The sequence below is a fragment of the Dipodomys spectabilis genome, unplaced genomic scaffold (assembly GCF_019054845.1).
Source record: "Dipodomys spectabilis isolate Male_0828 unplaced genomic scaffold, ASM1905484v1 ptg000179l, whole genome shotgun sequence".
NCBI classification, from domain to species: Eukaryota; Metazoa; Chordata; class Mammalia; order Rodentia; family Heteromyidae; genus Dipodomys; species Dipodomys spectabilis.
The window spans coordinates 6,057,391-6,074,598 of record NW_024870856.1 but is presented as its reverse complement, the minus strand read 5'-3'; the positions used below and the strand labels follow the sequence as shown (position 1 = coordinate 6,074,598).

The 17,208-nt window shown below is 42.2% G+C and overlaps 1 protein-coding gene across 1 annotated transcript in view; it reads right to left on the bottom strand.

Moving 5' to 3' along the window:
- The window catches only part of Ctnnd2 (catenin delta 2), a 788,751-nt gene that overhangs the window by 144,322 nt on the left and 627,221 nt on the right, over positions 1-17,208 (bottom strand). Inside the window, exon 12 of the mRNA XM_042695245.1 lies at positions 11,692-11,875. Within this exon, the coding sequence (XP_042551179.1) occupies positions 11,692-11,875 (184 nt within the window). The remainder of the gene's footprint in view (positions 1-11,691; positions 11,876-17,208) is intronic.

The following is a 17,208-nucleotide window of genomic DNA, read 5'->3' as shown; positions in this document are numbered from 1 at the left end:
GAGGGAAGAAGGAAGGAAGGAAGGAAGGAAGGAGATGCCTAGGAAATGGGTGGCTATGATAGTCACTAAGGCACCCCCTCGGGTAGAGATCTCATTCTGCTTCCTGTTGGTCTCACTTTCAGAGAGATGGGATGAATGGGATCTCCATCATCTGTGCTCCATGGCATTTGACTTGTCCTGAATAAAATTCTTCACAGCTCAGTCAGGTTCGTAGAGGAAGAAGTCTGGAGACTAACAGCGAGGGGACCTTCTTTCCTCCCATAGCATCCTTGCACCGGGGAGGGCAGGGGGAGAGCTTGGCCACTGCCATCCTGAACAGAGATCCCACTCGAGTCCCAAGGGAGGTGCTAAGAGGGATTGTCACCCAGAGGCTGGCTGCTGGCTTCAGTGGAGGCAGGGGGATGATCAGGCTCAATGATCTCCCTTCAAATAGGAATAAGCCCTGGAAAATCCTGATAAACTCCAGCATCAGTTCCTCTGTAAGCTTATTACTGTGTCAGGACGTTGGGGTCCATCAGATTTGGGATGTGTTGTTTCCTTTTATCTATTTCAGCTCCTTAGGAGCGACAGGGGTCAAGGACAAATGACATTTAATCACGTTTGCCAGCCCTGATGACAGTGCTGCCATAGAAGAAAAACAAGGACAGTTCCTTTCTGCTCTAGAAAGAAACTGATCTGCGCTGCTTTCCTGAATGCTAAGGCAGAGTCTGCCCTTCAGCTCCTGTCAGCAAAGGATGGACTCAAGACCCCACACACCACACCTCCTGGCAGCCCGTGCAAGATCACATTGCTTTTTTTCTTTCTTACTCCATTTGTTCCACCTTGTGCAAACCAGACAGCTATCAGAACATGAAGTACCCAGTTCGGAGGGCTGGGCTTGGAGTGTCACCCAAACTCGTGCAGAACAAACAGCTATCAGAACATGCAGTACCCAGTCCTGAGGTCTGTGCTTTCATTTCACAGGACCCTTGTTTTGTTTATATAAATTAGGCTGCAATTAGCAATTACATGGTTGGTCCAAAATGAGGTCAGGTAAAATGTAACCCCAAAGAAAAACACTGATCTGTAGACAGGGAAGTCCAGATAGGATGATTATGAAGACTTACAAGGGATGATTTAGCAGCTTGCCCCTTCCTGGGCATTGCCATTCTCATGCGGAACCTTTGTGCTAACACAGCTACTTTCTGGCCATAAGTTACCTTAAGAGAAATGTAATTAGCTGTAAGAATTCATTAGCTCCAGTCAGTGTATCCTCCTTGCTGGTGCAGAGCTAATTAATGGGAATAATGATGCATTTGTACTGCTGTGGAACAATCTTGAAGGACGAGAGGTTATTCCGAAGTCCTGGGGAGTCTGTCCTGTTACATAGCAGACAGAACCACTGACAGATGAATTCAGGGCACAGACAGAAAAAGCTGTGTCCCCACCATCCAGTGCGGAAGTGTGCCATGCCGTTCCCACCCGTTATGACTAAAGGTTGCTTCTTTGTAAAAAAATCTTTCAGACACAAGAACATGAAACCTGTCCGGGGCTGCCTGTTGGCTCTTTTCTACTTTAGGAAAACTTTTTAATTGGTGCTTCTAGAAGCTTTTGTCAGCTCAGAAGAGGGACTTTCTGGTTAGAATTGAGTAAAAATGAGCTTTACTTTCAGGAGAGCTTCCCAATTTGGTTTCTAGATGAGTAACATGTTATGCAAAGATGACAATCCCATCACCTGCATGGTTCCAGGTGGGCAATCTCACAAGTCCCCTCACATGCCTCTGTGTACCCCTTGCTCCCCCTGTTACCCCAACAATCCAGACTCAGAGAGCCCATACCTCAGGCCTCCATATCACAGCTCCAAGGAACAATGTGAAGGAGGCCAGGGAATTAAGGCTCCCCAGCAGCTTTTGCCTTAAAAAATGCAAAAGAACTCATGTGGAGTGCTCTACACTGACATGCTGACACATGGGAAGGTCTTTAGTCCGGGGATGAGGGCCCAGGAGAATGAAATGGCTTCTGGAGGCTTTTTCTTCTTTGAATTCAAATGTACTTGGCTAACTAAGGAAAAATGTTCTTGGTGAGACTCTGGGAAGAGGAGGAGGGATAATAGAATCAAGAGACATGGCTACAGTGTGGATACTGAGCAACTAGGTTTTCTCTCTAAAGTCACAAGATGGCAGCTAGGAGTCTGACCTCTGAACGGAGTGTTTTGTGGCTAGCATTGGTTGTATCTCCCTCCCTGAGAACCTTCACTTGGCATTATTAAGGGGTTCAGAGCCACAGATACAGAGCTCCTCTGGAAGGTGTGTCCATCACCTTGGATGTTTTGTCTGGATTCATAAGATGCTGACTTTAAAAAAATGAACATAATGTTACTTTAACAAGGGAGGGAGAGGTGGTGTGCAGACCTATGTGTTAAAATACTGCAAATGTATAGCATGTAAGGGCCATGGGAAAAATGTTTGGTGAGCTCTTCCTTCAATTTATGCTGAATAGACTCCTTTGATTCATCAGGGAACCTGGTCTTTCTGCAGTGTCATGTAATTTGGGAGACAGCAGGAAGAAAACTTATATTTTTAATATCTGCAAGTTATGAAGGATTTTAAAGATGGACTACTATTTTACTTATCAAGCAGCTAACATCCTGTAAGCCAGTGTTACATAAGAATAAATATTAAACATCATGGCATAATAATTGGGCATTCGCTAATGTTCTTCACTGAATTTTTTAAAAGGAAGTAATTTGTTCATACTAACAGGAAGATCTGCATATTCATACTCTAATAGGAATAATGGTTGATTGCACAGAAAATATAAAATTTAATATTTGTCCTCTTAATAGAAGCCAATATTTACAGCCAAATTATAAAATATGTAATTTAAAACAAGATTTACTTCGAGCCTATAAATTTTCATAATTAAATAGATGAAAATGTGCAGAAATAAGTAGCAGGAACTTTAATATGGAATAACATGATGGGGTAATTTATATTAATCATTTATAGTTAAGGTGAAATCATTAGATTCTCATTTTTCCAAGTCAAGGAAAACAGCAAGAGCACGTTGGAAGAAATGATTGAATTACTACTTCATGACATGGAAATGCTGGGGAAACGTTGCACAATTCTATTTAGTTCCTTTGGGGGTCAGAAAGGTCTTCTGAAATAATTGAAAAATAAAGCTGTCTGGGGCTTTTACTAATAGAAAAGATAAGAAAATGCAAAATCCCTTTTTAAATAAAAGTACAAAGAAAGAATGTATCAGTTAGAGGGAATGGATCAGCTGTGAAAATGTGTCTGTGCTTATTTCTAAAAGATTGTTTTTTTAGTCATTAATCAAGAAAACGTCCCAGCTTATACACCCAGTGCAGCTAGGTCCAGTGTATCAGGATAGATAGAACAAAACTTTCAGTTGCTATAACTCCCTGCTCTTGTTTGGATTTCACCCAGCAACTTCCTCATTATAAATGGTATCCTGTGCTATATGCGGAGGAGGGTTAGACTTCTGTTCCACGATGGGATTGTCCCACTCTGATTACTTATTGTAAGACCCTCATTGACTGATGGAACCTGGCTGTTGTGTCCCCAAATCCATCTCTGCATTTGCCTTGATGCCAACACTTCATTTCCCATGTATGCTACCAGCCAGGAGCACTGGTAAAACACTATATATGGACTACTTTAACGGATGACTGGGCTCCAGAACTCCAGTGGTCTTATGAAATTCTGTGAAGAGTCTAAGGTACAGACCCACTTTCCTTCCTTCCTTCCTTCTTTCCTTCCTTCTTTCCTTCCTTCCTTCCTTCTTTCCTTCCTTCTTTCCTTCCTTCCTTCCTTTCCTTCCTTCCTTCCTTCCTTTCCTTCCTTCCTTCCTTCCTCCCTTCCTTCCCTACTTCCTCTCTTTCCTTCCTTCTTTCCTCACTCATTTCCTCCCTTGATCCCACTCCCTCTTTTTCCTCCTTTTCTCCCTGCCTCCTGTCTGTTACTTTCTTCCATCTCTTTTCCTTCCTACCATCTTTTTCTCTCCCCCAACTCCTGTTTTCCTCCTTCCCTTCCTCTGTCCTTTCCTCTCTCTCTCTCTTCTTCCTTCACTCCAAGTAAGAATAGGAAAGTGGCAACCTGTATGCAGGGCATTCTTTATCAGTTGATTTTATGACCATTTCCACTTGGAAATAGACTAAAAGCTAATGTTAGTCTTTTGTGTAGAATACCTATAATTTTTATTTATATTATAAAAATGAATCTGTTTCATACAAGTCATCATGCCCTTGTTATGAGAATGCTGATTTATTAAAAATTATTTCCCAATGTGAGAACAAACAGTACAAGTGAACTATGACAGTACTGCACTAGGCTGACTTATGTCTCCTTAAAATTCATACTGCAAGTCCTAACCCTGTCACTCAGGGATGTGACTAGATATGAAGGGTCTTTGAAAAGTAATCAAACTATATGTATTATATTTACAAATTGAATTATATACTGTACTATCATAGAGCCATGCACAACGGCCTTGTTGAAGATCTACTTGATTGATGTCATTATAATAGGAGAAGTAAGACCATGTGAAGACACAGGGGAAGGCAGCCAAGTCCACAGCCTGGGATTCTCTGAGGGGCCTCAGAGAATTGGCCCTGCGGACACCTGGCTGTCAGACTTCTGGCTTCACATTTGGGAGGACATAAATCTCTGATTTTGAAACGATGCAGTCCATGCAGACAAACAAGTTCAAACACTATCTCCTCCTGACTGAGTTGCTGGTAAAAGTGTTGGGTCACACTGTGGTTGGCTTGAGCCTTGCCACCTGCAGGGTTGCTGAGATGGACTTCAACTGCTAAGCCTCCCTATTTCTGCCTCCTCCCCCTGCCCCACCCTGCCTCAGGCCCCGAACTGTATTCCCTCTCATTTTAGCAGATTTTCACTGCTGAGGCATGACTCAAGAAAGCCATGTCACACCACACCAGACACACAGGCCAGGAGTGAATGACTGCTCAATGAGAGGCTCTCTGCTTTAGAAGCAAAGGTGTGGGAAGAGGAGAGTAACAAGTTTAAGTTGAAGATGAAGTCCTTTTCTTGTCCAGAAACACAGATAATGAATGCGCAACGCAGTTAAAACATGCTGTTCATATAGTAGAGGCAAGGGTAAGGCCAGTCCGGAGCTCCCCATACAATATTTAAACATTATTCTTTAATGGGCTACATACAATATTTAAACATTACTCTTTAATGGGCTTGCACCAGTGGTTCAGTATTATAATGCTAGTTACTTGGGAGGTGGAAATGAGCAAGATCACAGTTCTAGGCTAGCCTGGGCATTAAAATTCCAGAGACCACATCTTTGACAGGAAAAGCTACGTTTGATGGTGGTACATACACCTGTCATCCCAGCTGCAGTGGGAAGAGAAAATAGGGGATGGTGATCTAAGCCAGTCCAGGCAAACAAGACCTTGCTTAAAAAATAAGCAGAAGGCTAGGAAGGTGGCTCAGTGGTAGAGTGCTTGCCTTGCATGCATGAGGCCCTGGGTTGAATCCTCAGCACCACATAAGCAGAAAAAGCTGGAAGTAGCACTGTGGCTTAAGTGGTAGAGCGCTAGCCTTGAGCTAAGAGCTGAGGGACAGTGCCCAGGCCCAGAGTTCAGGCCCCAGGACCGGAAAAAAAATAAGCAGAGCAAAATGGGCTGGAGGTATGACTCAAAAACCTTACCTAGGCTGGGCACTGGTGACTCATGCTGTAATCCTAGCTGCTCAGGAGGCTCAAATCTGAAAATCATGGTTTGAAACCATCCCAGGCAGGAAATTCTGTGAGATTTATCTTCAATTAATTACTAGAGTGCCAGCCTTGAGCAAAAAAAAGTTCAGAAACAGAGCCCAGGCCCTAAGTCCAAGGCCCAAGACCAGTACAATATTAAAACAGAACAAAACAAAAAGAACCTATCTAGCAAGTAGTTCAATCTCTAATTCTGTAAACAAAAAAAAAATAAACTCTTTAAGAAAGATTCTTTTAAATAGGTGAAGAACAGTAGCACAACCTTCACATAAAGATAGCAATATTTTCTCTTCTTACCGGTGGCTAATATGCAAACTAGTTAATAAATGTCCTGAGAGTTTTCCAGCCACTGTGTGATGATCACTTGCTGCATTTTGTGACACATTTTCTCAAGGTCACTGTGGAATCAGTGGCTCGGTGGGACCAAGCACACATCCATTAGATGGGTTAAAATGACTAATTGAGGGTCTGAGTTTAATTATACTCATAAGCACAGGCACAGTGCAGTTCCTTTGACAGGCTTAATAACATTCTGTGTACACAAAGATAGATGGAAAAATTAGAGTTGTATATTGTCGTCCTTCAGGACAAGATGCTGAAGTGGGAACAGAATAATAAAAATAAATAAACCACTCGGCAGGCCTGGGAAATGAGCTGTGGAGGTTACAAAGCCAGACTTACGCCCATGCTTCAGCTAGAGATAAAGTCCTGGAAAAGACTCATGACTAAATGAAATGCAGCAATGTGGAGCAGTCAGCTGTCTTCCTGAGGTAGTTGCTAGATTAAAAGGAGAATAAGTTGACTCGGTAAGGCCTTCCCTAAAGTTCATTCTGAAAGGATGATCATGGCCATGATAGGGAGTTTTAGGATATTGATTTGTGATATTATAAATGGAAACACTATTGTGTTTCACAGTAAAGCCAAAAGTCAGTCATTCTTGTACTTGCCTGCTGGAAGTAACTTCCAGAAAAAAACAAAACAAAACACTTTTTAACCATTCAGCAAATCAGTTAATAAATGTAATGTAGCTGATCAATGTCACCTTTTTCATCATTCTTCCTCATCTCTCCCCACCCCACCCCTTCCTTCAATTTTCCGAATTTCATAGGCTATGCATTGAATTTTATGACTTCATTTCCCCCACTCCTCTTTTCATTCTTTTTTTCTTTTTTGTCGGTTGTGGGGGCTGAACTCTGGGCCTGAGCACTGTCCCTCAGCTCTTCAGCCAAAGCTAGTGCCCTACCACTTGAGCCACAGTGCCCCTTCCGGCTTTTTTCTGCTTATGTGGTGCTGAGGAATCGAACCCAGGGCCTCATGTATGTGAGGCAAGCGCTCTACCACTGAGCCAACTTCCCAGCCCCTCTCTTCATTCTTCTACCCTGCTCCCCCTCTCCTCTCCTTCATCCTACCTGTACCTTCCCAGAACCCATTTCCTGGTAATCAAATTTCTCTCTGCTGAACTTCAGGATATTTAAGAGCAGTACAATTTGCATTTAGAAAATGACTTTCTTTTCTGAAAAATAAAAAAGGCAATCTTTTTTAGAATAGTAAATTCTTAAATTCTAAATCTCAGTTTCTCATCCTGAAATGAAACAAACAAGTCTGCATTCCGCCAAGAGCAAATATCAAGAGTAATGATTTCCAGTGATATGACAAATTTACTTTAACCTGCCATTTGCTTCTTTTATGGACTGATAAGCCACAGTAGTTTAGAAAATAGTCTCCTATGAAGAGAGTTTTATTTTACAGTCTATCTTCTATATATAATACTAAAATATAAAATACTAAAATATTATGGGAAGAACCTCAAAAATACAAGCTCATCTTAAAGTGATCAAGCAAAGAATGGGGAAGTCTCAGTATTGGAAAAAAATCAATATTATTGTCTAGAATATTTTTTTAAATTACAGTCTTAATTTTAAAGAAATGGCATCCACAGCTCTGCCTGTCTAACTAAAGATTTAGGGTGGAGATAAGTGACTTTGTTCAAATCGTTTGACCATCTACTTTGTCCCATCTTAATCTGTTTTTTTGATGTTGCAATCACAAAATACGTGATTCTTGCTACTTTATACAGAAAAGAAGACTACTGTCAAACAGATGGGAAGTGCCACCTATTTGTCCTTCGGTGATGGCCTCATGACAGATGGTCAGTGGAAGTGGTAACATGGAAAGACAAGAAGCCAGAAGGATTCAGAGACCAGGATTACTGTTTGTGTAAAACAATCTCAAGGGAACGATCCAGGGGCCCGGCTGGAGACATGTCCTGCGAATCGAAGTTCCCAAGGAGACTTCACTGCTTAAAGGTGCCAGCTCCTCTCCATCACCACAGAGTTTCCAGCATGTGAAATGCTGGGGAATAAATCACATCCAAACTACAGCAAGGCCTCAGGAAAGGATGATGGGAAAAGAGGGGAGGGGAAGAAAACACTTTAGTTCAAAGGCAAATAAAAATGCCAATCAAGTGGAGAGCACTCAGTAAATGTCAAGAAGCAAGGTGAAGGAACCATGGGAGAAGTAAAAGCTTACTATGTCAAATGGTTATTTGGTTGTTGCTCTGTGTGTGTGTGTGTGTGTGTGTGTGTGTGTGTGTGTGTGTGTGTGTGTGTTTGTGTGTATGTGTGTGTGTGTGTATGCATGCACTGGTCCCAGGGCTTGAACTCAAGGCTTGGGTGTTGTCACTGAACATTTTTCCTCATGGCTAGCACTCTAGCACTTGAGCCACAGCTCCACCTCTGGCTTTTTGGTATTTAACAGGACATGAGTCCCATGGTCTTGCTTGCCTGGGCTGGCTTCTAAGATCTTAGCATCCTGAGTAGCTAGGATTACAAGTGTGAGCCATGGGTACCTGGCTTGCTGTATGTTGTTGTAAGCACAGCTCTGTTAAGGATTTCATATCACATAACTCTGTATGTTTTCTTTGTGTGGTAGAATGGGGATGATCTGGACCAGTTAGTGATTCCTTTCCCAGATTTCCTCCTTCCTATTCAAGAGGATGAATGTGGCAGAGGTATTATGTCAGGGCTAATGTTGGGGCATCACTTCTGAAGGGCAGAAGCCATAGTCTGGTCTTTTGCCTTTTCCCCTCTGGCTCACTGTTCTCAGTCAACAAATGCTACCAAAGGTGTTCAAAGGCAGAAGCAAGCTAGGAAGCAGTTTCTTTAATGTAAATGAAGATCTAGGGATCACTGCACAAACCAAGAATGGAAATGAACTCATATACTAACAGGTAAAACCTTCAACCATGATGTAGACACATGTGACTAGAGTGTCCCTGGGAGAAAAATGAAAGGCCTTGAAATTATACATCCCTTGAGTCTTTAATTCACAAATTCATTTCTGCCATTTTCAGGCCTGTTTTCTTCCTCTCCCAGTCAACCCTGTATATGGAGGTGAAATGATCATACATGCATTCAAATAAGGAAGGAAGACCTGTCTTTCCTTCTGTGGAAAGGAAGAAGTTGAGTGAATTAAAGAAGTTAAAGTGGGGCTGGGAAGGTGGCTCAGTGGTAGAGCACTTGCCTTGTGTGCATGAGGCCCTGGGTTCGATTCCTCAGCATCACATAAGCAAAAAGAAAAAAGCCGGAAATGGTCATGTGGCTCAAGTGGTACAGCGCTAGCCTTGAGCTGAAGAGCTGAGGGACAGCGCCCAGGCCTAGAGTTCAGGACCCACAACCGGACCCCCCCCCCCGCCCACGCCAAAAAAAGAGTTGAAGTTTCATTCGCTATTGAAGGTTTTGCTTTGTCACTCACATGATAAACACAGAAAGGAGCGAAGTCACTCGCCCTGCCTGTGTCTCTGCTGAAGAAACCTGACTTGGTGACAATGAATTCTTTCTAAAGTAGATGTCTTATTTTATTTGATTATTTTTTGCTTCCTGAGCTGTGGTGAGCTCTAGCCGGCATCACGAGGTCACTAGCAAGGGGGGAGTTTGTCTGTGGGTGAATAGAGAATGGGCGAGGTTCACCCTGCCCTGATCTCACCTGGCTCTATGTCCCACTCCAGACCTCAAACTCAGCCACAGGACTGACAAAGGGGCCTGTGACAGACAGTGGCTTAGCTCTCCATCCATCATGCTGAATATATGTACATTGTGGCTGTGCCCTACATCCTGAAGGCAAACCTCAAGGCACAGCATGCTACTACGCAGTTCAGGGAGAATGTCATCTGAGGAGCTGCCCAGGTCCTCCCGGACTCTCCTGTACAACTGACAAAGAGGCACTGCTGCCATAGACATTTGTTAGGAAAGATGACAGATGCTCTGAAGGTGGGAGACTACTTACAGTAGATGGAAATACCTTCAACAAACAAATCAGGCAGCAAAAATCAGAAATGCCTACAGGGTTGCTTTTTTGCTTTGGAAGAGTTATATTCTTGTGGAAAGACATTTCTGTAGGATAACAGAATTTAAGAAGTCATAAAATGGATGCTACAATACGGTCGTTTGGAGACCTATAAATTTGGCTTATGGTAGAGACTGTCCAGAGAAATTATGTAACAAGTTTATTATTTCATGACCCGGAGGAAACACAAAATTCTCAGCGCATTCCCCTCTCTCCGGTGAATGCGTGTAGGGACGCATGGGGCTGATCCTCCGTTGCACTCTGAGCACAGAGGTTTGTGCACCCATAGATGTCCTGAAGAGTGGAGGCTGAAAACATCGTTATGCATATTCATGAGACCGTTATTATTAATATCACCGAGGTGATTTTGGTCATTCTCAGCAGAGACTCATTTTTATACCTAGAAACTAATCAACCACAGGAGAAATGGCAACTTGAGCCAGCCTACCTAAAGCAATTCTGGACATTTAAGCTTTGAAATAAAGATGACTTGCGTAGACATTTTAAATAAACCCTTTCTGACCTCCAATGTGGCATGTGCTTCATCCAGTAGATTATTTCCAACTTTATTTCCAAAACAAAATGTCCTTGGGAGCAGAGGCCCTAGAGAACACTATTTTGATTACTTCCTTTCCGAAGAGTAAAAATTAAACAGGTCATAAAGATGATTCTAAGATGATTCTCAATAGACTTCCTTCTAGGAGATGGTTTTATAAAATGCTTTAGGAAAGAATTACCATTTATTTAGCACTTTTATTATTTTAAAAATATTTAACACAACAGGCCCATTGAAGACTCATTTCTAAAAAAACATAGACTCCGGCAGTCACATGGTGAATTAATAAAAAACACACAATAAAAGTAGCAAGTGATGTAAGTTGGCTGTATCTCTACATGCATGTTATGGATTCTCCCCAACACAACTAGACCACAGGCTGTTAATTGTTTTCAAATGATCTTTAAGTAGGTAGGGTTTCACTTCAACATGTCAGTGTAAGAGTACAGTGCGACTCGATCAACGTCACCCCTCCATCATTCTCCCTCACCTCTCCTAACCCAGCCCATCCCTTCAGTTGACCTGATTCCAGTTCAGTCATGTGAAGTCCATTCCGCATTCATTGAATACTATGGTGATACTTGCCCACCCTTCCTTTCTCCATTCGTCTGCCTTCCTTCCCTCCTCTTGACCTTACTCCATCCCTGACATGTTTCCGCTTCCTCCACATGACTATTTTCCCTGCGTGACAGCACACCAAATTACTATGAACTACTCTTTTCAATTAAAGGAAGTGGCTTTGGGGGCTGGAATTTTTCTTCTTGCCCTAGACCAAAGAAATCAGGTTAAATACGTAGACACTGGTGAAGGTATAGGGTGGTGGAAGATACCTATAGCTCATCAATATGTAATTACAAATGTTTATACCCGATAACTCTATGAATATCAGAGTTAACAAACACAGCATTAACCTTTGCAGAACAGCGTGATCTTCTAAAACACCACAATTAAAGAGTCCTAGGAAGGAGGAGCCCCAGAATGATGGGGGTAAGGAGGGTGTGGGGGGGAGGGGGAGGGAGGAGGCCCTGGGGCCACAGACTGACCTTAGGCACCCAGTGGCATTGCGCAGCACCTGTGATGAATGCAGCTGTATTTTCCGATCATCCTGAAGAGGGGAATTCTCCCAGCCAGAGTGCGGGATGATCACCGCGTTGGTCAACACTGCCAGGGCATCTTGGATGATTGGCATTTTGAGGGCATCACAGGACGAGAGGTTCCAGAGGACTCCTGCAAGAAACACACAAGGAGACTGTTGGATGGCCACTGGTTCTTTTCCATCTCCAATTATTTGCCCTTACTGGAGCTAAGGCACCGGCAGAAAGGAGTGAGACCATGTGGGAGAGGGAGTCCCACTGCTTTCACTTTAGAACTTCTGTAGCAATATGACCGAGCTATGAAAGTCTAATCAGTAAGCAGAGGAACTGTGCCATGATCATCAATTCTCTTCATTGTAACCACGGTGGAGAATTCATTGAAGTTGCTTACCAGGTTTCATGGTGTGTGTGTGTGTGTGTGTGTGTATATACACGTTCGCGTGCACACATGCATGTGTGTGCTGGTAGTGAGGCTTGAACTCATGGCCTCACACTTTCACCTGACTTTTTCATTCAAGGTGGGCACTCTTCTACTTGAGCCATACCTATTCTGCTATCTTTTTTGCTGGTTAATTGGAGGTAAGTGTCTCACATGCTTTTCTGTCCTGGCTGACTTCAAACTGTGATTCTCAGACTTCAGCCTCTTGAGTAGCTAGGATTACAGGTATGAGCCACTGCAGCCTGGCTAAATTTCTGTTCCTTTAAGACGCTATTCAGTATTAATACAATATTCCCGAATTCTAGCCAAGGTCAAAGGATATTGACTGAGGACTGCAGTCTATCTGTGTGGGCTTTGCCTCCACTTGTGTTCTGTTCACAAACGACCCTTATGAGACACCAGCATCAGACCTGATAACAAAGGCTCCTGAAGCAACTTAAACACTGACACTGTTTCTCTGAAAGTAATGCTCACGGAAGACCTACAGAATGCTCTCCCTTGAGGGATCACAAAGGGAACAGAACAGTGTGGAAGGCACCCTTGCAATGGATGAGGGGTGACAGTAATTTGTGTAGACAGAGCAAAAGCAAACATTTTGGTATACATTTTCTAAACAAGTCTAACTCTAGAAAAGGTCATAGTACTTACTGCAGGTATACTATGTTGTCATTTGAAAATGCTTGTAAAGTAATTGTTATGCATTCCCTTTTTGAAAGCCTCTGAATTCCTTCCACATAAAGAAGGACTATACACAGATACTAGGAATAAAGGTGTCTGTTTAGCTTCAGAAAACTGACTTCTAGCTTATTTAACAAGCTATCGATCTATTTTAACCAATTGAAATTTTGTTTTATTTATTGTATGATAAATAAAATGCGTGGAGCAGACTTGCTTAATTTTTTAACTAGTTCCCTATCTTGCACATGGTAAACTAAACAAAGACATTCATAATACAATTCCGATTGCTAATGACAATAAATATCTAACAGAGTGGCTATAAAGTTCTATAAAATGTGACTTTGGAGATAAACTCTTTCAACTATCTTTTGGAGTAACATTTACAGAGAATTTTATTTGAGTGCAATAAACATATAAATGACAGTGCCTAGTATATATAAAAGTAGCCTTTCGTGCAGAGAGTTAACTTGAGAGTAAATCTAGCCTATTTGTTTTTACAGATAAAGCTTTATTGGAACACAGCCATGCCTGGTCATTCATATATTTTCTATGTCTGCTTTTGTCTATAAAGAAATATCTGGGGGCTGGGAAGTGGCTCAGTGGTAGAGTACTTGCCTTACATACAATGGGGCCCTGGGTTTGATTCCTCAGCACCACATAAGCAAAAAGAAAAAAGCCGGAAGTGGCGCTGTAGCTCAAGTGGTAGAGTGCTAGCCTTGAGCTGAAGAGCTGAGGGACAGTGCCCAGGCCCAGAGTTCAGGCCCCACGACCGGACGCCCCCCCCCCAACAAAAAAAAGAAATATCTGATTGTTTGCGATAGTCTATAGGCTCCAAAAAGTCTAAACCATTTGCTATCTGGCCCTTGACAGAAGCTTACCCAGCCCTCAGTACTGACCATTTTCCATGTACTTTGTGTACATGCTTGCATTTAGAACTCTAAAATGAATGAACAAATATACTCATTGGCACAATAAGGTGTTCAAAGTATATTCTGATTTGGATTGACCTACAACAATAGGAAAATTAAACTATATTTATCTGCCAGGTGCTCATTGCTTCTGTCTATAATCCTACCTACATAGGAGGCTGAAGTCTGAGGATGGTGGTTCAAAGCCAGCTCTGGAGGAAGCATGTGAAACTCTTATCGCCAATTATGATTGGCGATATGTCTGAGGTGGTAAAGTGCCAGTCTTGAGTGGACTATGTTAACAAGAACCATGAAGCTCTGAGTTCAAGCCCTAGTATCAGTACATACACACTAGAGATAGATTTTATCTTCTTAAAAATGAGATATGAAAGTGTTAAGTGTTTATTTATCTTGGAAGATGTGTCACTAAGTTTTTGTGTGTGTGTGGGGGGGGGGGGAGATGCTAATCCTGGGGATTGAATTCAGAGCCTGGGTGCTGTCACTGAGCTATTGCTAAAAGCTAGGGATCTACCACTTGAGATACAGCCCCACCTACAGGTTCCCAGTAACTAATTGGAGATGAGAATCTCATGAACTTTCCTGCCTGGGATGGCTTTAAACTGTGATCCTCAGATTGCAGACTCCAGAGTAGCTAGGATTGCAGGTATGTGTCATAGGTGCCAGGTTACTTTACTGATTTTTTTTAAATCATTTAAATGATCAAAACAGTTACCCTCATTCATTTGAGTTGCATAAAAATATTATTTGGTATAGCAAAAATAATTGATCTTTCAGTTTAAAAAGCACATAATAAGTAAAGTAGGCCTGGTTATTTTTTAAAAAAATTATTATTTTAAGGAGTTGTACAAAAGGGTTACAATTGTATAAGTCACATTGTAAGTACAGCGCACAGCCCACTGGGGCAATGCCACCCTTTGCCTCATTTTCCCATCTTCCCCCTTCCATCCCTGCCCAAAAGTTACATAGTCAATTAACATTGTGTGTACTGAATACAATAAAAAGGTAGTAAGTTAAGATAGCAAATTTTATATTAAAAAAGTAGTTTCTAGCTTGCATCAGGATAACTTTGAAGACTATCACGCCAATGTATTTCTGTGTGTTCTTCTGAGTATTCCATGCAGAAACAAAACATGTTTTTTTCATTTTCAAATCCTGATTTTTCATATTCAAATGCTGATTAGAAAATACTAGTATACGAAAACTGATGTTTGAAAATCACTGTTTTAAAATGCGAGTACTGTGCTTTGGTGAAAGATGCCTGAGTTGTAAAGGTATCCTTATATATACAATTACCTTAAAGAATCTGAAGTTAGTCTATGATAATAAAACATTTTTTGTTGTTCTCTATGAACAGAAAAGACGGTGAGAAAGGAAGAGATGAAAATCAGAGAAAAACAAAAGGATGAATCTACCACTGGACAGGTGGTGAGAGGAGGAAAGAAGACCCTTCACTGGATGTCTGCCTCCCTTGCTTTCCCACAACTCTTATTAGTAAGAGTTAATTAACTAATAGAGTTAATATAGTTAATTAGCTATATGGTTTTTGCCTCATCATTCAGAGCATGGAGAGAAGCTTCCGAGTTCACATTCATTCATTGATTCTGTGTGTGTGTGTGTGTGTGTGTGTGTGTGTGTGTGTGTAACATTTTAATGAACGTATCGTCTGTGACCATATCTCTGGGTCCTCTCTTTCAATGCGCCTGTAGCCCAACATAGCTCCGTTTCCAGAGCTGTTGGAACTGTAGTGACCATGTTCTTACCTCCTGATGAAGAGTTGGTGAAGTGGCTATGACAAGGTGGAATGCTTTTTGGAGCAATTTGGCAAATCATATGAGGGAAAAAACTCAGAGTTTAAGTCTGGGCAGAAGGGGGCTGGGGATGTGACTTAGTGGTAGAGTGCTTGCCTAGCATGCATGAAACCCTGGGTTTGATTCCTCAGTACCACATACACAGAAAAAAGCCAGAAATGGCACTGTGGCTCAAGTGGTAGAGTGCTAGCCTTGAGCAAAAGAAGCTCAGGGACAGTGCCCAGACCCTGAGTTCAAGTCCCAGGACTGGCAAAAAAAAAAGTTAGTCTGGGGAGATTATTTGTATACAAGGACAGTCTTGAAGTAGAGTCAGTAGAGAAACAGCTGGGAACTCTGCATCTTTTCTCTCTCTGTGTGTGTCTCTCTGTGTCTGTCTGTCTCTGTCTCTCTGTCTCTCTCTCTCTCTCTTTCTCTCACACACAAACATGTGTGGCCCACAGAGCTGCACCCCTGCTGGAGACTGGAACAGGGATGTGTTTCCTTCTCTTGACAAACTTTTGGTGACTGGCTGCACTCCTGGGCTTGAGGTCTGGCAGCCATCCAACCTTGACTACTAGGCCACGTTTCCTGAAATTCTGCTCTCCTCCCCAGCATTCTTGGGATTATACTGAACCCCAATCAAGCCAACCCTGCAAAGATTCCTGAAGCCTAATCCCACCTAGTCCCACCATTTAGGATTACATGTGGAGGCTCTGGGAATTAGGACCTGGAATCTTGGGGGAATCATTCTTCACTTCAACACAAGTTACCTTAAAATATGATTATGATCATTTGCCCCTGAATTGCAGATTCCCTTATCCATTTAGTTATTCTCTCCAACATACTAAAGACCTACTATGCGCCGGGTGTAGATCTATCAGTCCATCATCTGGCACGTCCATTTCAAGAACTCTAGTCACACTTGTTACAGAGGCCTTCATTCCTCAACTCGGCCCCGCAGCTTGTTTGCACACTGGCCCTTCCCTCTTGTTGGAGCCTCAATCAGAAGCACTCTTCCCAGACCTTCCCATGGTTAATCCTTCTGTCATCCACATGGCTCCTTAACTGCTAAACTCAGAAAATCTTTTCCCACACACGGGATGTCAGCTTTCCCATTTGAATTTTCAGCAGAGACCTTTATCTCCAACTCAGGTTGTCCACTACTGGTTGATTTTTTTTGTCACTACACATTGTTCCTTCCTGCTGCAGGGCTGAAGCATGGAGAGGGCAGTGGACCCATGTCCGTGTGCTCACGGCACACAGAAAAACTCAGCACAGCACCTGCTGCTTACAGAATATTCTCTGATTCTCCACGTTGGTGCTGCATTAAAACAGAATTAACTTTGTGGTGGAATGCCACAATCTCCAAGCATGGAGCATTTTCTGTGTTACAGGCAAGTGAGAGGGTATAATGACTTGACAGAATAAATAGAAGATGCACAATGTCCTCTGACAAATGACAAACCCAAGTAAGAATGTAAAAATGCTACTTCACTGGTATGCTATACCTTTAATCTACACAAAATTCTACTTGTAGCTAAGGTGGAAAGGACACTGCTGAGAAACATTCATCAATTACCATTAGACAGCTGATCGCTAGTATTTTGGTTGGTAAATTTCTTTATATTAAGTC